The sequence below is a fragment of the Trichoderma aggressivum genome (genome assembly GCF_033847375.1).
Source record: "Trichoderma aggressivum f. europaeum strain CBS 100526 chromosome Unknown scaffold_001, whole genome shotgun sequence".
Taxonomy (NCBI): domain Eukaryota; kingdom Fungi; phylum Ascomycota; class Sordariomycetes; order Hypocreales; family Hypocreaceae; genus Trichoderma; species Trichoderma aggressivum.
Window position 1 is genome coordinate 1067020 of NW_026946367.1, and position 24193 is coordinate 1091212.

The 24193-nt window shown below is 45.8% G+C and overlaps 7 protein-coding genes across 7 annotated transcripts; 3 read left to right on the plus strand and 4 right to left on the minus strand.

Annotated features, from left to right (window-relative positions):
* Positions 1–643: 643 nt before the first annotated feature.
* Positions 644–2111, plus strand: Triagg1_271 (uncharacterized protein; the record flags this gene model as incomplete). Its single annotated transcript, XM_062897709.1, has 2 exons — positions 644–1478; positions 1555–2111. 2 exons carry the CDS (start codon positions 644–646, stop codon positions 2109–2111), a joined length of 1392 nt encoding a protein of 463 aa, XP_062760621.1.
* An 896-nt stretch (positions 2112–3007) lies between these two features.
* Triagg1_272 (uncharacterized protein) lies at positions 3008–4378 on the minus strand (the record flags this gene model as incomplete). Its single annotated transcript, XM_062897720.1, has 6 exons — positions 3008–3070; positions 3373–3559; positions 3631–3748; positions 3819–3945; positions 4017–4103; positions 4166–4378. 6 exons carry the CDS (start codon positions 4376–4378, stop codon positions 3008–3010), a joined length of 795 nt encoding a protein of 264 aa, XP_062760622.1.
* A 2622-nt stretch (positions 4379–7000) lies between these two features.
* On the plus strand, positions 7001–11834 carry Triagg1_273 (uncharacterized protein; the record flags this gene model as incomplete). The annotated part of the gene is made up of 3 exons (XM_062897731.1): positions 7001–7336; positions 7385–11015; positions 11119–11834. 3 exons carry the CDS (start codon positions 7001–7003, stop codon positions 11832–11834), a joined length of 4683 nt encoding a protein of 1560 aa, XP_062760623.1.
* Positions 11835–12561: 727 nt separating this feature from the next.
* Positions 12562–13073, minus strand: Triagg1_274 (uncharacterized protein; the record flags this gene model as incomplete). The annotated part of the gene is made up of 3 exons (XM_062897742.1): positions 12562–12669; positions 12723–12758; positions 12807–13073. The coding sequence occupies 3 exons, from the start codon at positions 13071–13073 to the stop codon at positions 12562–12564; spliced, it is 411 nt and encodes a 136-aa protein (XP_062760624.1).
* Positions 13074–15052: 1979 nt separating this feature from the next.
* On the minus strand, positions 15053–15643 carry Triagg1_275 (uncharacterized protein; the record flags this gene model as incomplete). Its single annotated transcript, XM_062897753.1, has 1 exon — positions 15053–15643. One exon carries the CDS (start codon positions 15641–15643, stop codon positions 15053–15055), a length of 591 nt encoding a protein of 196 aa, XP_062760625.1.
* Positions 15644–17239: 1596 nt separating this feature from the next.
* Triagg1_276 (uncharacterized protein) lies at positions 17240–18539 on the plus strand (the record flags this gene model as incomplete). The annotated part of the gene is made up of 2 exons (XM_062897764.1): positions 17240–17935; positions 17997–18539. The coding sequence occupies 2 exons, from the start codon at positions 17240–17242 to the stop codon at positions 18537–18539; spliced, it is 1239 nt and encodes a 412-aa protein (XP_062760626.1).
* An 876-nt stretch (positions 18540–19415) lies between these two features.
* On the minus strand, positions 19416–23220 carry Triagg1_277 (uncharacterized protein; the record flags this gene model as incomplete). Its single annotated transcript, XM_062897775.1, has 6 exons — positions 19416–19427; positions 19484–20371; positions 20423–21123; positions 21270–21450; positions 21499–21513; positions 21583–23220. The coding sequence occupies 6 exons, from the start codon at positions 23218–23220 to the stop codon at positions 19416–19418; spliced, it is 3435 nt and encodes a 1144-aa protein (XP_062760627.1).
* Positions 23221–24193: the final 973 nt, after the last annotated feature.

Genomic DNA, 24193 nt, shown 5'->3' on the forward strand with positions numbered 1-24193 from the left:
TGAACATTAATCGAGATGATGAACAATATTCTGGAGCCACTTCACTTGCAGACGGCAGTTTGCATACTTCACCGCCTCGTAGATGCAATGGAAGCTTTTCGTCCATCAGACCACAGGTAATTGACCCTTTCACACGGCCCAACACTGTGTCACCCACGTGTATGCAGTGTACCGCTTCTAATAATAAAGCAGTTGGCAGCCGTAAATCCTTTCCCGCGGAGGACCCGTGTAAGGCAATAGGCTAGAGCCTGCAGTACTCCGTATTATTGGCGCTCATGTCTGCGCAATGATGCCCTTGCTTCTAGCCTCCCCTCTGCAAACAGAGTCAACATAGCGTAGAGGCTTTTACCTAGTCTATGGAAACTAAAAAGACGAACATGGGAATAAGTGATGAGACCAATGAACTCATTAAGCTGGATTAGCTGAAACGATGATTAGCTGTAGAACATTCTAGCCTGCGCCTACTTTATGCGCACGCACCTCATTGGCATCCGACATCCCCTTCCGATAGAGGAGCGCGGGCCCATCAAAGCTTTATCTTGGGAGCTTTAAGAACTTGAAATCTCTTCCATGTTTCCTCCCGCTTTTTTTTTTAAAAAACACAAACACTTCCTCTGTGGGTAACTCCTCTATATGATCTAGAATGGAGGGCATTACTCCTGTGGATGGCTCTCCGTCATGCAGTCACATCGAAAGTCTTCCTTGGCTGATCCGCTATAATGTGATGGTGAGGCTCGACTTGCCTGATCTCAATGCGTTGGCATGCGCGTCGCCAATCCTCTACCGGCAGGTTAAACAAGATCGCCCTCGCATTCTCTATGGAGGGCTGAAGACTATGCTTGGCAACACGTTGCTGGACGCTTACGCAGTGTATCAGACATCGAGCCCGCCCTTTACGACTGGTATCAGGGATATTGGAGTTGTTCAGCCGTTCCTTGAATCCTATGCAAAAAGGCTCCGAACAGAGAAGGCGGGGCCGTCCCTCGGAGACCTTAGTGAAGAGGCAATCATTGCCATGTGGACCTTTCAAACAACAATTGTCGCCCCTCTTGTTGAGGTGTTTGCTCGGTGGACTCTCGGTAATCTGTCAAACCTTGCTCACAATCCAGATTATCAGAGAGATCGGCCGCCAAGAGATGGCCCAGAGGCGAGCCGCCTAGAAGTTGACCTGAGTGTGACTGAACGCATGCGCATCTTGAGAGGAATGTATCGTTTCCAGCTGTACTGTCATCTTTTCGGAGCGCAGTGCCGAGGCAGACCAAGGTTTGGCCATCCATATATGAGCCGTGACGATGTGTTTGGACTTGTCCATGACTTATTCGAACCGTGGGAATTTGAGGAGTTTGTGTGCATCCAATACTACGCTTGGTGGACATGGTGGCATACTTGCCAAAGATTTGGCGACGAGATTGACGAGACAAGCCCTCTTTTTGAAGAGGTGACTCCTCCGGATCCGTGGGGGAAACGGCTAACAGGGAGTGAGTGGTTAATACTCCCCCTTCTCTATTCCCCATTTTGCGTTGCATGTATGCATCTAACAATCACTGGGTTCAGGTGTGGAAGACCATGTCATCAATGGTACTGCTTCTCGAGGCCTACGACCCATACGTGAGATCTTATTTGTTGCAATTGATCACGCACATCGCATCAGACTTATGCACGAGTTATTGGCATGGCCAACAGAGGAATATATAGACTTTACCTGTTCGTCGCCAAGTTGGCAATGGAAACACCGAAGAATCAACCGCTCGGAGCGCGATTGGAAGGAATTTCGGCGCGAACCTCTTCCATTTAATGGAGAAGGTGAATCGGATCAATCCAACCTTCGACCACCTGCAGCCTGGGTGATGCTTTGGGAGGAAAAGTACTCAAACATACGCACTTTTGAAGACGACTTATTATATTGGGGGTATGTGATGTGGGACAGGGATCGCATAGATTCTACGGGAGCTGAAAAAATCATCTTCAGCCAACGCCTCGAGTTCCTGCCATTGGGAGATCTAGATTACAGCAGCCCTGAGGAAGAGGAAGAAAGCGAATATACAAACTCGTCTCATTCCTCTGATGAGTCAGAAGATGACGAAAGGGCGAGCTCGGAGAGGGAAGGTTAGGCGGAAGAAGTGTACTGTACAAGAGAGATAACGGTAGCACTGGGCCTAGAAAGAGAGATACGCATATAACTTGGGTACCTCTGTTTGTCAAGTCGGGAGGATATTTCTGGCCACCTTGATCAGCACCGTTAGCGTTACGAGGTAAGCATGATCGGTGTGCAGCTTAACTCACACACATAGTACCGAATACTATTGACTCACATTCCACAACCCGTCAATAATGCATGGGGCCGAGACCGCCTTGTGCGGAACGGGTCGGTGATGCCGCGCCCTATTAGAGTTGTTTGCCATCCCTCGCTTTCAGCCGCAGTGACGAGAATGGAGATGTCGATGAAACAACCCAAACCGAGGACGATCCCAGTTGTTTTACTTTCAAGTCAAGCGCTGAAATTTTGTGAAAGGATAGATTCCCTCCTTGTTCAACGAGTACCTCTACGAGCCCCTGCTGGGCAAAGTGAGACTGGTTGGTGGTATTGTTTTTTTTATATAAATGTAGTTGGACGTTTGGATGTAGGCTTTGTAGTTGTTTACTCACACTACGTGAGCACCCATTTCTTGGCGCCGTGTGTAATACGACTAATCACTGTATTCTGGGTTTAGTCTGTGACGCGATTGCCTGACCTTTGTTCTCATCTGCCCATGTATCGTGTCTTTTACCATATACATTGATTGATCCAGGTTGAGTAAAGTGCCTACGCATGCTTGTTCAGTCGAAGAATCCTAAGAATCACGCCTTAATTTCCACTAGGACTTTGTCCTTTGTTCCCAGCTATCCATATTTTGGTCAGCAGACTATTTACGATTTGAATTGTCCAAATAAACTCACATATCTAGAAATAGCTTCCATAGAATGGAAAATAGCAGTCCCTGAAGACCATTGCTCAAGATGCGCGTCGTCAGTCCGCGTCCAAGCAGCCCGGATACTCCGTCATCTCGAACCACCAATCGAACAGCCTCTCCTGTAAAATGGATTCAGTACAACGAGGCGGCATAGAAAATGACGAATGAAAAGCTGGAGTTGTTTTACCGTAAGACACTTTAGTATCATTGACCTGTCGGTAGGTCTTTATCACTCTCAAAGAGTTGGACACAGAATCGGATATAACAGACGCGACGAATCCTATAAAGGCCAGACGTAGCAACCAAAGAAATATGTCGCTCTTTGGTGGTTCTTGGATGACTTCTGTCAACAGATTATACTGCAGTAGAGTGAGCAATTTCGTCATCATTGTGTAACAGAGATTACAGAGCTGAATCGTACCGTTGCAAACCAGGGATAATGGCCAACGAATGTTGCTCCTGCAGTAGCAAACGCTCCCCACCACAAAGTTCCAACTCCATGTTGCTTGATGCGTTGCCGAAGCAGAGCAGTTCCGCTGGGGCCTTGTGCCTGGAGGGTAGTCTTGAGGGTATCAACAGGTGTAAGGATCATGCGAAACCCAGCAGCGCTTAGGGTTAGATATTCTTAGTAATGTGACTCTTGTGCAATGTTAGTTGGAGGTTTTAAATGTAAGCATACCAAAGAGAAGCAAAAACAGTCTTTCCAAGCGAAGGCAGGTCTTTCAGATATGAATTGGACTGCAGTAAGGCCAGAATTCCAGCATTAGCAGCTGTGTCGCCAAACCTTGCAACAGGTCCTATATTTTCACGTAACCAAAATTAGCGGTCCTAGGCGGATAAGTACAAAGAAATATTAAGGAAACTCACCTTGTATCAGTGCGGCTCCGAGTCCCGAATAGTACCGGCCGAATCCTCCATCAGCGTAGAGTATATGCGTGGCACTGGTGAAGGAGGTTCCGAAGCGGTACTGATAGTTCATGATCGTTCGGAGAGGCTACATAGGAACCAAGAATCTTAGTCACAGCTCGGCTTCGAGTATCACAAAGGAAATGAGCGAGGCCGTACCATCAGAAGCAGGACCTGCAGAACCATGGCAGCGGCGCCGCTCAAGCCGCCTCCGAGCGCTTTCTTGAGCGCTTTCTCCAAGTCAAACTGAGAAGCTTTAGTCAGATGCAAGGCGATGCTGCGAGCAAATACGCGTCCGTGATACTAACGTTGACATCGCTATCGGCCTCAATCCAGCCCTTGATAAACACGGCAAGGACAAGAGCGGCAAGAATAGCCCAGAAGATCCTCCATAGATACCAGCTAGTCGGCTTCTTGTCGTTTTCTTGTTCCAGTCGGGGTTGTTCGGATTGCTCTCCTACTAGAAGCGGTGTGTTTTCATCATGCGTTGATTGTGTCTCGACATCGTCTTCACGAGCCATGGCGTTGGCTTGCGTACCGTCGCACGGGGCAATAAAGCTACGACGAACTAATTTCGAGAATTGAAGGTTTCACAGGCAGCTTAAGCTCTCAAGACGATCAGAACATCACCAAGGTCTTGGCTATGTCATACGGCGGATACGGAAGATTGGCGTCAGCAGAGACAGAGCCCATATGTCGCGAATAATAATGCACCGCTGGATTGGTCATCACGGCTGATGCAAGGGCAGATAAGAATTGCGAAATCATGGTCAGCGCCGACATGAGATACGTGCACGGCCAAGTCAGCTCCGGGAATAATTGGGCATTTGCTCCCCAAACCCGGTGTGTCGATGCGACTCTGGTTTGGCACACGTGGGCAATATTCTGGATTCAAAACGTATTCTTGTATATCAAGCTTCGCCCTGGTCATGTGAAGAGGGTGAAGGATGCTGTCTTGTCCGCAAAATGATTCAAACAAGGTGTTCGCCGTGCATGTGACGCTGCGTAGGGCCATGTTTGTGTGCGTACATGTAGCGTAAATGACATGAACTCAACCACGACCTAAAAATGAATTCGTATTCTTCTTACAATCCATCATCCTCATTTCGCATACATCAGACAAGCGTAACACTTGACACATTATATAGTGTTATGACCCCTTCACCGTGGGAGGTGGAACGCAAGGGGGGAAACGGCATCCGCCCCCTTGTCGCCTACATTAAGAAAGTCCCAAAATTAGCACTAAGCTAGCAATAGGCAATTTACTATATGCTTCATTCATGCCGAGCTATACTCCCATTTTTAGAGTCGCATTGCGGAGAAATTTTTAAGTTCACTCGATGATTGAGGCTCGGAACTCGATCAAGACTGCATGAAACCCTTGTCAGGTACCACAGGGAAAATGCGTGTCAGTAGAGTACGGCCTTGAACAGAGCGATGAGACAGATGCTCCATCTTAACTGAAGAGAGGAATATCTGGTATCTTGGAATGAAAATCATCAGTAACATAGAGTAGCCTAAGTGACCAAATTCGACAATGGGAGAAGAATTTAGTCTTCTTGGGGGCTTTGGAACGTCTACACAACCGATCTATCCGTCGTTATGTGGCGATCCTCCGTAGTTGGTCTGCAATCAGCCATGGGCATATTATATTTAAAGTCAGACTGTATTCACCGAGATTGCTACCAAACAAGGCCGCCCAGATCATATATACCAAAATAGCAGATTGATTGGCGCCAGGAGTATGGAATATGCATCAGGCCTTGTCACTGTCACTTACTTCCTGCAAATGAGCTTGGCGCGGTGCGAGTGGGTAAATGCGATATAAACGTCCCAGAGCATGAAGATGCGTCAAAGTCGCAAGCTCCGTGAAGGAACATTGAGTCATTTCTTTTCCGATTGGACTTACAATGGTTCTTCAACTTCAACCGCAGTTCAGAACTATAGCCTGTCTCCCCGCCTTTGCGAAGCACAAAAAACGTTCCCTTCTACCTACATGTATGCTCGCTTCCACATCTGTATGAGAATGGATGTGCTGAATCACATAACATAGCTCAGATAAGTCTCGCTCGATAGAAAGGGAAACCCACATCATCAAGGCTGTTGTCTTTTCAAGTAGATCGTCTCTTTCTGAGAGAATATTATGCTTTGACGTCGTAAATATGACTGGCCGGAGTTACAATTGCAGATACGATAAGAGAGCGAGTCGTCCGAAGTGAGTCCAAAGATTCAGGGTTGCCAGCATCCTGTGAAGCGATGGAATGCACTACAGGCGGATAAGGATCATGGAGCAGCTTTGCTTACTCCGAGTACTCAGTGTGATTGGGGAGAATTACTCCGAGTGTACAACCAAGGGTGGAGTCAAACGGGTAGAACGGCTGCGGTAGCATTAAGGGGGTGGGGGGGAGAATACGCCAGAGCGTATCCTCTATATACAGATTTTGGTGCTTTTAGTACAAGTATGGAGATGGAGATGAGTTTTCGTGTCTTCCCACCGCGTGGGATGTGTACGGCTTCTCCACCGACATCTTTAGCAGCCGGAACTAATGCTTCAATATTATCGCTATCCGGACATATTAAGAACGCTAGCTTATGCCGTCTCTCTACTTCATATACCCGTTAGGATTCATTAGCGCGGTAGGATGTCGATAGGGCAGCTCAATTGTTGCCTACAGGTTGCACACAGGCAAGGCTCCGTCTGTTCAGATGCTGGTCAGTAACTACATGTACGAGTATATACATGTATGCATTGCACATTCCTGAACTTGGCAGGGTTTATCGGAAGCGCTTGTTGAAATATAAACATCGCACAACAGGCCCATAACAACATTCATACGGTATAAAAGCGTGAATTATATAGGAGCCACCACCAAAAGTCTTGTACTAAGGCTGGCCAGGCTGACGAATAAGGAGGCAAAGCAAACAAAAGTACCTCCCACATCGAGTCTAGATCAGACCCGTTGACTCACGCGGTGACGAGAATCCTCCTCGGAATCAGAATCCCGAAATTGATATCGGTGTAATTTATATCGGTGTGATTTTTATTTAAATATATTCCAGCGAATTTCCCCCTCTGATGCTTTCATCCTGATTGCCACTGTAAGTTGTGAGATGGTGATGTAGACAGCAGCTAGACTCATACGATGAGGCTGGATTACGATCCAGAATATGCGGTCGCAGGCCTGGCATTGCTCGTCGCGCTGTGCTCCTTTCCGTATCTTGGAAGATTTCGTGTAATCGCCCGTGCCAAGAATCCACAGCAGAATGGGCTCACCTACGAGGATGAAGATGGAGCTGCAAATGAAGACTCAATAGCTCGGTTCTCCAACAAAGCCCAATTTATTGCCATATTTGTTATCGCACTGTCAGCAATTGCACTCTCGTGTGCAGCCGCCATTTTCACCGCCGTCAACCATAGATTTGAACCTGGGTATTCTGGGATACCTCTGTTGGGGTCATGGTGGCTGTTCTTTGCCTGGGTAAGCCTCAATGGGAGGGAATCTGGGTCTCGAAGCTGACGAGTCTAGCTACTTTTGTTTTTGCACTTCTTGGTCGCGTCGCGAGAAGTTGAACCAGTGACTAGATTCAACAGCGTAACATCGAGCCTCAAAACATGTTTCTTGATCATTGGTATCGCTTCAGTCACTCTTAACGGAATCCGCCGTCTCTATTATGTCGAACGAGACAGGCATTTTATTACTTCAATCTTGATATGGGCCCAGATCGGCGCGGCAGTCGCTTTAATTGGAACAATCGCTTCCATCAAACGGCGCCCAGATGTGTTTGGCCCAGATGGAAGAATCGTCGACTCACAGAGGACACTCAGTCTTTGGTCCAGATTTAGCTTCGACTGGGGCATGAATGTGCTTCGGGCAGCAGCCTCGGAGAAGTTTGAGAATTCTGATCTACCTACAATGGACCATTTGGTGAGATCAGAAAACGCCACTGCGAGCTTCAAGGACATCATCTTCAAGGCCGATCGCCTTCCGCTATGGGCGCACATTATTTGGAAATTTCGAGCGCGGTTCGTTTGGATTTGGGGAGCTCTTCTTTTCACAAACTTCTTTGACGTCGCTCCCGCCTTTGCGAACCTGCAACTGCTTCGTCACCTCGAGACTCGCGAACACTTCGACATCATTGATCCCGTCGCGTGGAAATGGGTTGCTGCAATTGTTGCTGCTACGATAAGCTCGCGCTTGGTCGATTCCAGAGTCATGTGGTCTGAGACGGCTGACATTGTTGTCCCGATGAGATCAACTTTGACCGGAATGATGTACGAAAAACTGATGAGAATGGAGGATTCTCTTCATATCCCCAAGGAAGAGTCTTCGGATCCAGACGCCAAGAAAGCCGATGATGGAAACGAGCAAGACCAGCAACCAAACATGAGATCGCAGCAGGACATTGTCAATATGTTCTCAGTTGACTGCGACGCAATCGCAAGATTTGGATCCCAGAGTGGGCAATACGTAAACTGCGGAGGACAGTTCACTATAATTACCATCTTCTTGCTGTATCTCGTCGGCTGGCAAAGCCTGTGCGCTGGAATGTTGGGAATCTTGATCCTTTTTCCGATTAACAGAGCTCTTGCTTCACGATACGGTGGCAACCAGAAGATTCTCATGAAGCTTCGTGACAAGAGGTCAACGATTATTACTGAGGCTCTTCAGGGAATCCGACAGATCAAGTTCTCCGCAATCGAAACTCAGTGGACAGAGAAGATTACGAATATCCGCGAAGAGGAGCTTTCGATGCTCTGGAGGACCAGAATCAACAACATTTACATGGCGATTGCCTCAGAGTTTACTCCCATTGTCTTGACATCACTTTCTTTAGCCACCTATTCATACATCAACGGGACACTGCTACCTTCCGTCGCTTTCACCGCGATTACTTTATTCATGTTCCTTGAAGGAATCGTGGGCCATATTCCACTGTTGTTGGTTACGGCCATCAATGCCAAGGTGAGCTGTGACAGAATCGACAAGTTCTTTCGCGCCCCGAACAAAACGGAGAATGTCCATCCGGGCCCTGCAGTGTCATTCCACGATGCGACCGTCACTTTTCCTTTTGGTTCTGAAGATCCCACCGACGACCGCTTTGCTCTGCGCAAGATCAACCTTGACTTTCCCAATGGCTGCCTAAGCGTTATTTCCGGACCAACTGGATCTGGAAAATCACTCCTCCTTTCAGCCATCTTGGGTGAGGCGGAGGTCTTGAGTGGTTATATTCAGGCCCCAAAAGCTCCTTCTCCCGATCAACGATTCGATAGCAAAGCGACGGCTGCTAATTGGATTCTTCCTACGGCTGTTTGTTTTATTTCTCAGACTCCATGGATTGAAAACGCTACAATCAAGAACAACGTCCTCTTTGGCCTCCCGTTTGACCCTATTAGATACGAGAAAGTCCTTGACGCTTGTGCTCTATCCCGAGATCTCAGTCTGTTTGAAGACGGCGATGAAACTGAGGTTGGAGCTCAAGGAGTAACTCTAAGCGGTGGACAGAAGTGGCGACTGACTTTAGCACGCGCATTGTACTCGAGGGCCGGTATCATGATTATCGACGATGTCTTTAGCGCTCTTGACGCGCATGTTGGGAAGCATGTCTTTGCAAACGCACTTCTCGGCGAGCTCGCAAAGGGGAGAACTCGAATCCTGGTCACTCACCATTCGTCGCTATGCCTTCCGCGTGCCGACTACGCTGTGCATCTCGTCAATGGAGTTGTCGAACACTCCGGCTCAGTAGAGGAGCTGCGACGCACGGGTATCCTGGAGCACATAATTGAAGCAGATGAGGCTGAGGAAGCTCACAGAGATGTTAACGCAAAACCAGGAGAGCTTGCCACAACCCCGGCGCTGGATTCGACACCTAAGGCTAAGGCGGCTCCAAAGAAACTTGTTGAAGACGAGAAGCGGGAGGTTGGCAGAGTCAAAACGGCCGTCTACGCTGGATACCTCAAAGCTTTCAGCGGAATCCCTTTCTGGTCTTTTCTTATACTTCTTTTCGCTGTGGCCCAGAGTCTCACACTTAGCCGTACGTACTGGATCAAAATATGGGCCAATTCATATGAGCAAGTCGACCACAGTATGCACATTATGGTCTATCAATACAAGAAGACACTGCAGACACAATTCTTCAGCCAGCCAATGGACTATGCTAACGCGACAAATGTGGCTACGAGCTTTCAAGGCGAGACTCAGGCTAGAAGCCTCTGGTTCTATCTTGGAGTATACTGCTTAATATCGACAATCTCCGTGTTGATATCCGTCAGTCGTCTCTACTGTATTTACACCGGTTCACTCCGTGCATCGCGGAAGATTTTCCAGGGCATTCTGCGCAGCGTACTTCGAGCACCCCTCCGATGGCTGGATACCGTGCCGACTGGAAGAATTTTGAACAGGTTCACTGGCGATTTCACAAGTATGGACTCTTCGTTGGCTTCAAACTTCTATTACTTCGCCACTGTGACCTGGGAAATGCTTGGCATATTGGTAGCGGCTCTTTTTGTTTCGCCATTCATGATCATCATTGCCATCATTCTTCTCGTGGCATGTGCTTACTTTGCTCAACAATACATGGCTGCAGCACGAACTCTCAAGAGACTCGAGTCTACCAACAAATCTCCCGTCATCTCTCACTTTGCGTCTTCGCTCAGCGGTCTCTCAACCCTCAGAGCCTTCTCAAAGGCACCCGAATTCACACAGAGGATATTCGCTCTTATTGATGACTGGGCAGCTTGCAGTTGGTACCTCACCGCCTTTCGAATGTGGCTCATGATTCGCATCGGCATTACGGCTTCCATGTTTGCTGCCGTCATTGGCGTTTTCGTTGTTACCACGCCAAATATCGATGCTAGTTTAGCCGGCTTTGTCCTCTCTTTTGCATTGAACTTTGGGCATGCCATCAACTGGGGCATCTCTGTATCTACTCAGACGGAACTTGATATGAACGCCACGGAGCGCATCTTCGAGTACCAAAATCTCGAAATCGAAAACCAGGGTGGAGAGGAAGTGCGCGCAAGCTGGCCTGAGGAGGGAAGAATAGAGGTTGAGAAGCTGGAAGTGGGCTATGCGGAGGGTCTGCCTTCTATTTTGAAGGGCTTGAGCTTTACTGCCGAACGCAATCAGCGGATTGGAATCGTGGGTAGAACTGGTGGAGGTAAGTTTGTTTCAACGAAGTTCCCATATGAGCTGACCCCGAGCTCGCTCTTCACCCGTACTTCCCTTTCTATCTGCAGACATGATGTTCTGACATGAACCAGGAAAATCAACCTTATCACTGGCTCTTTTCCGCTTCCTTCAAACCAGGTCCGGCAGCATCACGATTGATGGCGTCGATATTTCCAAGATCAAACTCTCGGATCTGCGCACCCGTCTGGCCATTATTCCACAGGATCCTTTCCTATTTTCAGGCACTATTCGCACCAATCTCGATCCCTTTGGCCAGTTCAGCGACTACGAGCTTCAAAAGGCGTTGATACGGGTTCATCTCGTTTCCTCAAATCCAGGCACACCAGCTCCTGAAGCCGTTCTCGACGAGCACTCAGTTTCATCTACTCCTACTGCCACCGAGAACGATTCAGATGTAAACTCTGCTCTCTCGCTTTCGTCTCCGGTCGCATCCGGTGGTTCTAATCTTTCGCAAGGCCAGAAACAATTACTCTGCCTTGCACGTGCGATTTTGTCACGTCCAAAAGTTCTTCTCTTGGATGAGGCGACATCAGCCGTCGACATGGAGACTGATAGACTGATTCAAGACTCCATTCGTCAGGAATTTTCTGATTCGACACTGCTTGTTATCGCCCATCGATTAAGCACTGTGGTTGACTTTGATCGGATATTAGTGATCAAGGATGGTGTGACCGCGGAGTTTGGTACGCCAAGGGAGTTGCTGGAGATTGAGAACGGTATATTCAAGGAGATGATTTCTCACAGTGGTGAGAAGGACGAATTGGTGAAATTGATTTCAGCAAAATAGACATTTCGAAACATCAAGGTTAATATTCAGAACCTTGCGATTTATAATTAGTAATGAATATGGTAGATAAAAGATGCTGGGGTAGAAGTAGGACATTCCCAAGTTTGGGGAAACTGTTAAGCGCAGACAATATAATGAAGTATGAAGAGGATCCGCCAGAAGTGTCTAAGCATGCAAGCGTAAAGATCCAAAGTGAGACATTCTGCAGGAGGTTAAACTCAACTGTCATGTAAGTATGTTAAAATCATGAGTGCTTAGGCGATATGATCAAAGAGTTGGTCAATTCAACACTTAGTAGATAATACACTTATAGACTAGCTTAAAGTCAAGAGAACAGTTGAACGGAGAATACCACCCAAGTCCTGTATTTGAAGGTGCAAGGGGTACCTAAAGGCTGCCACGATTAGTATGACAGTGATTATGGGAGCATTGCATTCAAATGGAATTACCCAAAGGGGAGGAAATACCCCTAGCTATTACGAGCTCTCAACCCAATGCTAAGTAAGGTATCTACTAAACCACCATACGTTTAGACTTATTACTTGTCTGTCAACAGTATCTTATCACGCACAATTGGATCACCATGAAATATTGCAATAGAACCCTTTCAGGCTCATCCATTATATATACAGATGAGAAATATCCCAGACATTGCTATTTGAAGATGATACTATATAGACTCCAATTCAGACAATAAGTTTCATCCTTAGTTCTCTGGCTCTATATCTTAGTCGAGGGCAACAATGGTGAACCACTCCTCCTGGGCGCTGTCCAGGTCGATGAACGCACCACCACTGGGGCAAACATCAGCAGTGAGTGTTTGTGCGGCATAAGACTAGGTTGAGTAGTTTTAGCGTCTCATAATACTATAGAAGCTGGAGAACTTACAACACAGGATTCTTCATCCGTAACAGCTACAGTCACCTGAGATTTGTTAGTATTACGTAGTAATTAATACCCTAAAAGATTTACCAGGTTAAGACCGTAGGTCTTTCCGTCTTCAGGTGCGTCGACACCGTCAGCGACGTCTGTGGTAACAGACTGGGCGTCAACATTTGAGAAGTTGATCTGGGAGCAGAGCTTAGTAGCCCAGTCGACCTTCACTTGATCATCGAGGTCAGTGATGGACTGAGGAACATTGTTCTTCTGTCCAGGGACAGGAAAGCAAAGCTTCTCGTTGGCTGCCGAAGCAGTGAGAGCAAGGCCAAGAAGGGCAAATGCAGCAGTTGAGAATTGCATGATGAAGATTGGAAGGGGATTGCAGTGCTGGGTCGGACGAAAGTAGGAAGATGGGTGATTATTATTTTCACGACTCAGTTGTCGTGAAGGCTATATATACATAAAACTTCCAACAATTTATTGATGATATTGATACTCGGGAGATGAATTGGCCCGATTCATCGAATTGGGCATTCCATACATTCTTCATTGGGGCCAAGTGAAGTCATCAAATGTAACCACATGTACTCGGATACTACCTAATACTGAATTAAACGGTACATCCATGTCTAATGAAGAACGGTACGCATGTAAGAAGAGCGGACGAACTAGGCTTTTCTTTAACGGCTGCCGCTTACATCTAGCCCCAAATATGGAAGACATCGTCATACCGAATCATACGAGCTGCCTTAGCAGCCAGATATTAGCCTCTTTGTTCTACTGAAGCAGTAAATCTCTTAGAAGTTTCAACCTCGATCATGCAATGGTAAGTCGGCTAAATATTTTGTTTTCTGCCATTCTTGCACTAGGATCGGAGCCAATGTAGTGCTGGAAAAACTCCGAGCCGGTTCTCGGTCTTCACACCGCGATATTTCGCCAAGAAGGCAAGACTTTCCGAAAACAATGAGATTTGCCTAATATGGTAAATATGTCTTATGCTTAAAACATCAGATGTTCACTCTCTACGGGGTGCATCCGTCTTTTATGGGGTACGTGGTACGGGGTTTAATGCGGCATGCCCTGGTACATGTCACTTACTAGGAGTTTCTTCTATCAGCAGATTCGATATTCGGTATTCGTAAAAGTATCATGAAAGTGTAGTGATAGATTACCTTTGATATAACAAGCTAGTTTTTATGTTTGATATTGTCGTAAATAAAAGCCAATGCAGCTTGGATCAGTTGATATCAACATCATAAACCTAACATGTCCGGCTAATGTGTCCAGAATATATCGTATAACTATACACTCTGTTGTGACAATCTAGTCCCGTAAATAAATCGGGCCGATGCTTGTATGTAGGAATTGCAACCATGCGGTAGAGATTAATTTGTCGTTACCACGGATATTGGACATGATGTCTCATTTATACCCATACTGCTATGGGGTAACGCGCATTTTCCCTTGTAATGTAATAAGATCATTATGTAAAGGAATTATATTTTACGAAGTTTAGCTACTTCATTGGTAAGAAAAAGTGCATACTTGCGGTCTGGCATCAGTACCATCGATAATGAACTTTTGGGAAGAGATAGTTGAGTGTCGGAAGTGGATCTAACGGGGTAAGAATTGAATGTTAATAATTTGCCAGCATCTGCCATTATCTCATACGTTATTCGGTTGTCATACAAATCGTTATATCATGTCTTTGTCTTTTGGCAATGTATGGCAATGTATCTATACATATTCAAAGTCTTTTTGTTCTAATTAGGTACATATCCACTAGGTAGTTGCGAGCCTTATTTACTATCTTAACTCTTACATTATCATCTTCGTCTTCATTATACGCGTGGTACGGATAACATACATTTTCATGAAAACTTTCTAAAGAATAAACTGTTGTAAGTCTCAGACTTCTGCTCGTTTCATATACTCTGGAAAACAGACTTTAATACTGCTCAGTGGTTTGTAACCCATAGGAGTTACTTCTAATAAGACCAACGCCCAAACATTTAGTCAAGCAGCTTTCAATACACTACCTAAAATACAAATATAGTCTAAGTCAATGATAAAAGCCATCTGTTAACTCGCAATGAATACGAATTGTAAAAGATCATTTGCACATATGCTTGAAGGCTTATTCAACACTTGCCAATGAATAGTTGTTACTAGATATAGTACTAAACAAGCCTCAGCAACAATATCACAAATTAAAAAAAAAAATCTCTGCCTTGGGATAAGCAGAAGCAGATTTTGTTACTATTAGGATGTTACATTTTATAATATTACCTAGATACCAAGGTAATGAGAGCACTAGCAAGCTCTATACTCTATATATATTAAATTAAATACCCTTTGCCTTTACCGTCGTCCTTCCCCTTGCCTTTTCCCTTACCATCATCCTTTCCTTTTCCCTTACCATCATCTTTTCCCTTTCCTTTACCATCATCCTTTCCTTTTCCTTTGCCGTCATCCTTCCCCTTCCCCTTGCCGTCATCTTTCCCTTTCCCCTTGCCATCATCTTTTCCTTTCCCCTTTCCTTTGCCATCATCCTTTCCTTTTCCTTTGCCGTCATCTTTCCCCTTTCCCTTGCCGTCATCTTTTCCTTTTCCCTTTCCCTTGCCATCATCCTTTCCTTTTCCTTTGCCATCATCCTTTCCTTTTCCTTTGCCATCATCCTTGCCCTTGCCCTTACCATCATCTTTCCCCTTTCCCTTCCCCTTGCCATCGTCTTGACCTTTTCCGGGTCCTCCACCCGTAGTAAGTATTTCATCGTCATATGGATAAGCTTCCACAGGATAAGCTTCGGCGCGTCCAGAGACTCCAGTAACCACGTTCCGCGCGTCTACTTCAGGATTGGTATCACCCAGCGATTTCGCTAGAGCGCTGCTGGCACAGGTGGCCACAAGGAGAGCGAGAGATGCCTTCATGTTTGCTGATATATGTAGAGTTGTAGGTCTTCTTTCCTTTGCTGTCGCGTAGGGAGATGTGTTGAAACAAATATGGCCAAGCACATAAATAGACTGGCTGTTCAGTTTATATACCAATGGAACAGCGACCACAACAAGGAATTGAGCACGTGCCCGCACCCATGCTAAGTTGGATCGAGTTACTCAACGTGGTCTTATTTCGTTAGTGGTGACGAAGCATTCCCACTTGCAGCTTATTTCCCTACGCTTACAGATCACCTGTAGGCAGGCATTGAGTTGGAGCATGTTGGGGATGGCATCACTCTTTGCGGAGTATATAGATACGTTACAAACTTCAAAAGAAAGGGGGAGACCGGCCATTTCCTAAATAAGGTGTAATATGCAAATACATGCATGCAAGCAGTCGTCATAGCACTCGTATTACAAAGTTCTGTCACTTCGAGCAGCGGAGGCTTTCCACGTGGGGCTGAGAAGCACCAAAGTGTTCAACATGCATGTATGCCGTGTTGCTTTCAAAATCGCTACTGCAGAAACTGACTCATAGCTGCTGAAAAGCTGCGAAAAACTGCCTAGTGCATACAGATCATCTCAACGGAGTAGAGTGATCGCCAGGAAGGACCACGAAGAGAGAACCATGGATCGGATCTTGTACCCGGGGAATTGCTTGTACATACATAGCACTAGGGCAGTGACGCGCGTATTCGAGAGAGTGAGATTTCCAGGGTTCCAATGTCCTCTATCGATAGTGTGTTCATGTGGTAACAACAGTTGGTCACAGTTGTAAGCCAATCCAATTCCAGAACTTACAAGGTTCAATGTAAGGTTATTTTGATACACGAATCTGACAGGTACTATACAGATACGAGACTCTTACAGCTGTTGTCATACACGACCCCTTCAGTGCCACTTGACTCGCTCCATGCTGTTCTCTGCGCCCCGCTATTACGACTAACATCGCTAAAACGCCCGAAATATCTGCGACGAAGACGAACAGCTGGCCACAAGAAGGGTTACCGCCGGCAGTTCTGAACACATCTACAAATTCGTACTTCAATGTTAGGCATCAGCAACAATTTGATAATGGAAAATCTAAATTTATACCATTCTTATCAATATCCCTATTAAAATGACGCATGTACGAACCGGAGAGATAGCCGTGCTTTGTATCTGGTAATGCAGTCGGGGGTTTCCAATTACCCGTTAGTCCCACTTTCATCCACCAACTTGAAGTCTTCGCGAAGACTCTTAAGTTGCCACGAAGGGTGGAACCAACGGGTACAGCACACTCAGCAACATTGCCTGTATCATAAACTACATGTAGGTTAGTACCTCACACCTGACGATCATACTTGATGGTCACGTTCGTCTTTTGCAGGTTCTTTACATGTACAACTACGATTCAGTTTTTAACCTCAAATATATGCCAACTACCTCTTAACAACTACACAGTCGCGTTGCCAAGAGCTCTACCTAGTTATTATCCGAAAGAGCTATTGATACCATACTACTTATCCACGGCATTATTTTTAAAGTTGAAGAAGCACTTTTCTGACATATACAATTGATTCCTGGATAACTACCAAGTAGGGGCGCAAGATGAAGTCGTTCATCATTGTCAATATACTCCCTTGCGCAGCTGTGACTTTGGCCTTCCAGCAGCGAATTATTTCCGGCAATGTTTGCTCTTCGGCTTTATCTCAGGTCCCGCATTCTCAGCAAGACCAATTAGAAGGATGCAAATACTTTGGTCAAGATCATTTAAATGCTGTTTCTCTCACAAATTCATCATCCTCATGGACATCGCAAGGCAATTGCCACAACGGCACTGAGACGTTTTGCGTCTTTTCATCCAAGGACTTTGCAGGTGGTAGAGGCATCTCTATCTTAACAACAATCGATCGCGCTGAGAATTTTCAACAACTACCAGCATTTGTTGACGGAGATGCGTTATCGGGGGTCAATGAGCAACCTTCGCCACCTTTCGAAGAAAAGGAGCTCCCTGGGAGAGGGCGTGGTCTCATTGCGAATAAGATGCTGCATCGTGGGGACAGGATATTTGCACACACACCCATCTTGATGCTGGACAGTGAGATTTTCGGAGGCCTAGAAACGGCCGAATGGCTAGAGCTGGAACATGCAGGCGTCAACAATCTTCCTCCCAAAACGAAGAAGAAGTTTTCGGCACTATATGGCAGCCCTGTAACAGATCCAGTGAGTGATCGCATTGACACCAATGCTTTTGTACTTGACCTGCATGGGGTCACATATTACGCCGTATTCCCTGAGACAGCTGTAAGTGCACGCTCTATATGATCACCGAAGCAAATGAATCACAGGATCTAACAACTATCAGCGTCTCAACCATGATTGCCGCCCCAATGCGGCCTACTTTTTTGACAAAGAGACTCTTACACACTACGTACACGCAATCACGGACATTACTCCTGGTACCGAGATTACCATCACATATATCGATCCTCATATGTCACGCGAGAACCGCCTCAAGAAGCTGTCCTCTCTCTGGGGATTTCATTGTTCTTGCAGCTTATGTAGTCTTCATTCAGACCTGGCTCATGAATCTGACGAACGCCTCGACCAGATAAACACCATACGTGAGCGTCTGGAGGACTGGGAAACTGCGCCCCCACAAATGGCGCTGGCGCTCATTAGTCTTTATGAACAAGAGCGTCTGCATGCTCCTCTGAGTTCAGCATATTGGTATGCGGCTGTGACGAGTTGTGCGGAGGGCCTGTATTGGGACACGATACGATATGCGCGTCTGGCGGTCGAGTTGGGGATGTTGGATTATGGATTTAAAGATGAGGACTTTCAGCTCATGAGGAGCCTAGCAAAAGAGCCGGAAAAAGATACATGTTGGCTAACTAGATTAAAATAAAATCGTCCTATATTAAGCATCTGATATAGGTTAAGATGCCCCTCAAACTTGCAATAGCCTTATCTGACCAGTATCCTTTTTACAGACGTGGCTGAGACCACACGAGATGGTCAAACCAAAGATTAGGATTATCGCCATAATGGAAGGTTTTGCCCATCATCATTTTGGCCAGAATTGCTGGCTGGTTTGCCACTGCGACGAAACTTTGCGAGAAGTCGCTGGGCCACCCCACCCAACCGCCAGCGGGACGCGGAAACTGCAATAATGATGATCAAGATTGATATACCGGTAGATGCTGGGACTATAAGGTGCACAACTGTATTAGTTCGTTATTTCCAATATTGGAAAATAAGATCCAGTATAGACAATCTGGCGAGTAGCCCTTTGCTAACCTTCAGACAAAAGTATCATAACTCACAAGTAATTTTTGACACGAAGCCTAATGTTGGTTTGTTGCTGTCTAACTCTTTAGTAGGAATGGCGAAGAAGGCAGCGATGAAAGATAAAGGTAGCTGTGGGCAATTTGTTGTCAGCATCTAGTTATTTGCTATATTCAAATTGTATTTTCCTCTCTTATCCCTCTGTGTGGGCGTATTAAAGGAAAGAGGGGGCAGGGAACATATGGAAGCGCTAGATGACAAAGGACTCACAAAGACGATGGTAACAACCGTAAATACCATCAGTGTTTTGCTCTGTTTCTCAGCCTCAAGTGTCATTAAGTGTGATTGCTCGGCCTGAATACGGGCAGTTCGGGTATCAATAATGTTGTTTTGCTTCTGTTTCAAATCAACGAGGCTGCTCAGCTATATTTTTCACCGAATTAGCCTGGCGTCCACTTCATCATTCTGCTATGGTGTATATATCGCCCATTATGCCTCAATATTCTTCCTATTTTGGGGGTAGTGAAGGGGGGTAGGAATTGAATGAAGAGAAAGGTGACGAACCGCTTCGTTGGTGGTTTTAGCGCGCTTAAGCATTTTTTTGATCTGGTTAGAATGCCGACTAACGGTACGAAGTGGAAGATTATGTTCCTGATGGCCCAAGCCCCAGATGATACTCTGAGAAGAGTAACTGAGTTTCTGGAAATCCGAACCAGAAGCCAGTGCGTGTGCTGCCATAGGCAAGGTATCAATGCTAGAGGAGTAATTGTAGTCACCAAATCTGTCCTGAATCTCTTCAGGGTCGTATTCTTGCATCTTCCTGCTTCTAGAACCCCTTCGATAGTGCAACTTGGCGTCAAAGGTTGCGGGCTGCATATTGTCGTTTGAGTCGGAATCTCGTTGTTCCATCGTGCGAATGATCCGATCCATCGCTTTGAGAGCTTCATCCTGTTCTGCAAATACCTTCTGCATCATTTCTAGCTCGTCCTGAATATCCTTGATCTGGCTGAGAAGGGTAATCTCTCTAGTTATATCAAGAACATAAAATCGACCAAATTTCTCGAGCAGTTTTTTGAGGTCATCCTTCCATTTTTCTTTACCTTCTTTTGTCTCTAGATTATTCTGTTTTTGTTCGCTGGCTCTTGTCTCTAAAATCTTAATTTCATCGATAGTCGGTATTTCCGATTCCAGAGTATACTTGCGATATTTGTCGCAAAGTTCCACGGAATCCTCGGGGATCTGATCCTGTTGTAGGAGCCACTGGATGTTGTCCATGATCTTGTCTGCTGAGCTTCGATAAGAGTCATCTTTTTTTGACAATCTATTAGACTTCATCATATCTCTAAATCCATCCAAAATTTTAGTGCGAGTCTGCATCAAGCTATTGAATCTGTTGAAGAGCAACGTTTCTTCGTTCATCTGCACCACGATAATGTTAAAATGATTAGCTGTCTGTAAGAGACCATCTCGCATACGAATGGTTGGAAAAAGAACTTAGCGTACAATATCACTGATGGAGTTTTCATAAACCTCTGCAAAGTTAAGCATATCCGTAGAGTGATCAAGAAGTGCTCTTGAGCACCTGCTAGCAATAACCCCTGCAAGGTCATATGGTGTCTTCACGGCATCGGGCCTCTGTTGGATGTAGGATCTCGTACTCTGTAAGACGTCGGTTGTGCGCGTTCGATCCAATATCGATTTCATTTGGTTCGGCGCCGAAGCCTTCACGCCAACGTCGACCCAATCTCTAGAAGGGAAGCATGTGACCATTGCCTTGGCTTTCCCCGATTGATCAACGAGGATCCAAAGCCAAAGTTGATCCACCATAATGGCTGTGAATGGGTCTTCTTTCTCAGAGCCCTTGTCTCTGTTTAACTTCTTCTGGTATCGATGAACGGTTTGATCGGCATCTCGAATTATGGTGTCTTTCAGATTATGATATAGATATTGGTCCAAGGTCCTTCGAATATGGAGAACGTGACGAAAATTAGGATTGTAATCATCTTCGGACAGCAGATACTTGCTCAATAGCATCTTCTCCTTTTCAAGTTTTCCAAGGGGCGCAGAGCTTTCGTTCCACACCCGGCGATAGGAAGTCGTTCCACCCGAAGAAGATTCTGCTATATATTTTGATCTTTTTTGCATTGCGTCTTCTTCATCCCAATGAAGATAAGGCATCTGCTTTCTCATTATTGTGTCAGTGACTGTATTGAGAATGCATCAATTCAATCATAATGTACTAACGAAGAGAAACACGTGTTTATCTTTTCTAAGATTTCCAAATCCTATTACTAATATTAGCAATTTATGCCATCACAAAGCCACAGAAAAGTACCTAGTTGTAGCGTACTCTCACTCTTTTTATCCTTGAAGGCCTCTGAGAAGTCGTGACATGCTGGTATCATGAAGCGTGCGTGTGGGGAGCCTCTTTCTCCTTCATGTTGTCTCTTGACCCATCGCTTCGGCTCCAGAACTTTGTAAGCTAGCGAAGGATCGTCATGATAGATATTGCCAAATAAAGCCTTGTTGTCCTATATTAGCGAATTTCCTTCTTTCTATTTCTTTTTAGATGTACCTACCTCGACCCATTTCATCTGTTTGAAGATGTTAGCGGAACAAACTGCTTAAGAAATTAGAGAAGATCAAATGAAGGCGCCACGTACATTGTTTGCTGGCAAATGAAACCATTTAAACTTAATCTTCAGTTTCTTTCCAAATGAGTCAGTTATAGATTCGTTATTTAATGAAAAAAAGTTCTCTCCTCTCCCCATCAAGTCGGCTACACTGAGCTCTTTAAAATCCGGAGTTTTCTCTTCCAGGAAGGTAACCACCGTTGCTTCAAAGTGCTTATCGACGTCTGGGTCCAGGTCTGCTGAGGTTGCCAACTTTCCGGTACCCTTCTCTAATTCCAATAGCATGAGAGTCGTTGAGTCTTTCTGCGTGGTCGCAATATTGAGTAGCTCCGTCTTGAGCTCTCCTTTCACTAGAATTCCGGCCTGTAATAGTGCTTGAATAATACTGTGTTGTTTGTTGCAGACAGCGACCCGTAATGCGTCCTCGTTTCCAGCACCGTGAATAATAAGGAACTCCGCAACCTTTGTTTTGTTCGCTTCTATTGCGCTCATAAGCGGTGTCTTATGACCAACTTCCCCGTCAACCTCCACATCGATTCCAGCCTTAACTTTCGCCCCGAAAGATTTTAACACTTGCACAAGACAGAGGGCTCCCCGACTCGCTGCCTGCAGCATTTGGTGGGCTAGCCAGCTTTCCTGATCATTTTGACGAGTAAGGAGCATACCGACCAACTTCCGGACAGTTGCTGTCTGCTCACCAATTGCAGCCGAATCGAGCTCGTTTTGGATGTCCCCATCTTCGAGTCCAGGCATAGCTCCTGGCTTGGGAATTTGGGCAGGTGGAGTCGCACTGCCTAGACCCTTGAAATATTTGAGTAATTTAAGAAACGATTCAAAGGTACATGCATCATCTCTGCACGCAGCAGCCTCGAGAGGTGAATGTCCTCGTGCAGTCTTTTTTCTAGCTCTGTCGCAGCCACCTTCTTGAAGAGCCAGTTGAATCACTGAAATCTGCCCAGCAAATGCCGCACATGATAAGGGTGTCATCCCAAACTCATCTTCCATATCAAGCATGGAAGGCCCTTGGTCAAGATATGCCTCAAACAACTTCTCGTAACCAAGAGCCGCGGTCCAACATAAAAGCTTTTGAAGCCTTTCTTCATTCGGAAATGGAGCCACACGAGAATCGGTAGAGCTAGTGAAGGTGCGGCTGTGACGGATATGACCTTCTGCAGTAGATGAAGTATATGTAGATAAAGAAGCAGCCACTTCCATGTTGGATGGATATGCGTCCAAGAGAGCTACAATTCTGATACTGCAAGAATCATCGCTTCCAGAATCATTTGACTGATGGATTTCGATATCGGCTTCATTATCGGCTTCACCCTTTTTATCGGCTTCATTCTTGTTAAAAGCTCCTGATATTTTCAGCAGAGGAAGCTTCTCCACATCCTGTACCAGTTTCGTGATATTGTTGTCAGTTCTAAAGTAACCGACTTCCGCATGTTGGATCGCAATGGGTTTGTGAAATCCGCCTTGGATTTGTGTTGTGAAACACAAGCTGAACTTGGCGACAAGATCCTTGCGACCGAAAAAAAAGTCTGCAGGGCAATTTAAGTCGATAGAGACCAGTGCTCCGCGTGTATGGTTTTCAGGGTGACCAAATGAGGCGGCTCTATCAACAATGTCGATATTGCTGGTCAGATGCTGTGGACTGCGGATTTGCATTGCGGATGTACCGTTTTGGCAAACTCGATTTTGACAATATGGGGTAGAGAGACGATTACCCTGGTATAAGCGAGTCTTAATGTCTTGTTGTGTATGAGATAGATTATAAAGGAATCATTGAATCATACCATCATCGAAAACACTTGGGTTTGATCAAGGTTTATATATGGTGAGCGTCACTACCACGTACGCATATATGTACACACTGGCATTAGCGTCCGCCTTCCCGCCGCGACTGTATACCTTTACGAGTTGGTTCACTTGCCATGTTGGTGTTACAATATACCCAATAAGACCAGGGTAAAAAGGGCGACCAGATAATAGACCTATGCAGGCTTGCCTAGGACAATTCGGTATAGTTATTGATGCCAAGTCACCTGCATAAGCAAGGGAGAACAAGCCTCAAATTTGGACCAAGGGAAAGATAAGTAGGCATCCAATTGAATTCCCATCCAACCCACCATATTCTCAGATTGTATGTAAGTACAACGCAGAGCTGAGTGTCAAGCTTCGCACTGTATACCCTGGATGGCTGCATTGCCAGTTTGTACAAGCACGTGTTGATTTTACTCACTTACACCTGATATTAAAGGTCAGGATGACCAGAAAATTAAGGACTGAGACAATGGTACACAACTTTCATGCACGCAATGCACGTTTTGCGCAATGTAGCGAAGATACAAACTTTATCAATGAGTCTCAGGGTGCAGATTCTGTATACAAGCTGATACCGAAGAGGCAAGCTGCATCCGAAATATATTGCGGAAGGATTGAAGAGATCCTTTTTTGGTTACGTTAGGTTGTACTGTATGGTCGGCTATTCCCGATCCTTTCATGCTCTCTCTTATGATAAATTGATTCAGCTAGCCATTTCGAAGCTGGCCGGAGATATCCCTGGAGGAGCTTTGCATCAGGCGACCAATCAGACTCCCCGATCGATTCGAGAGACTCAGCCGCCAAAATGCTTCGACCA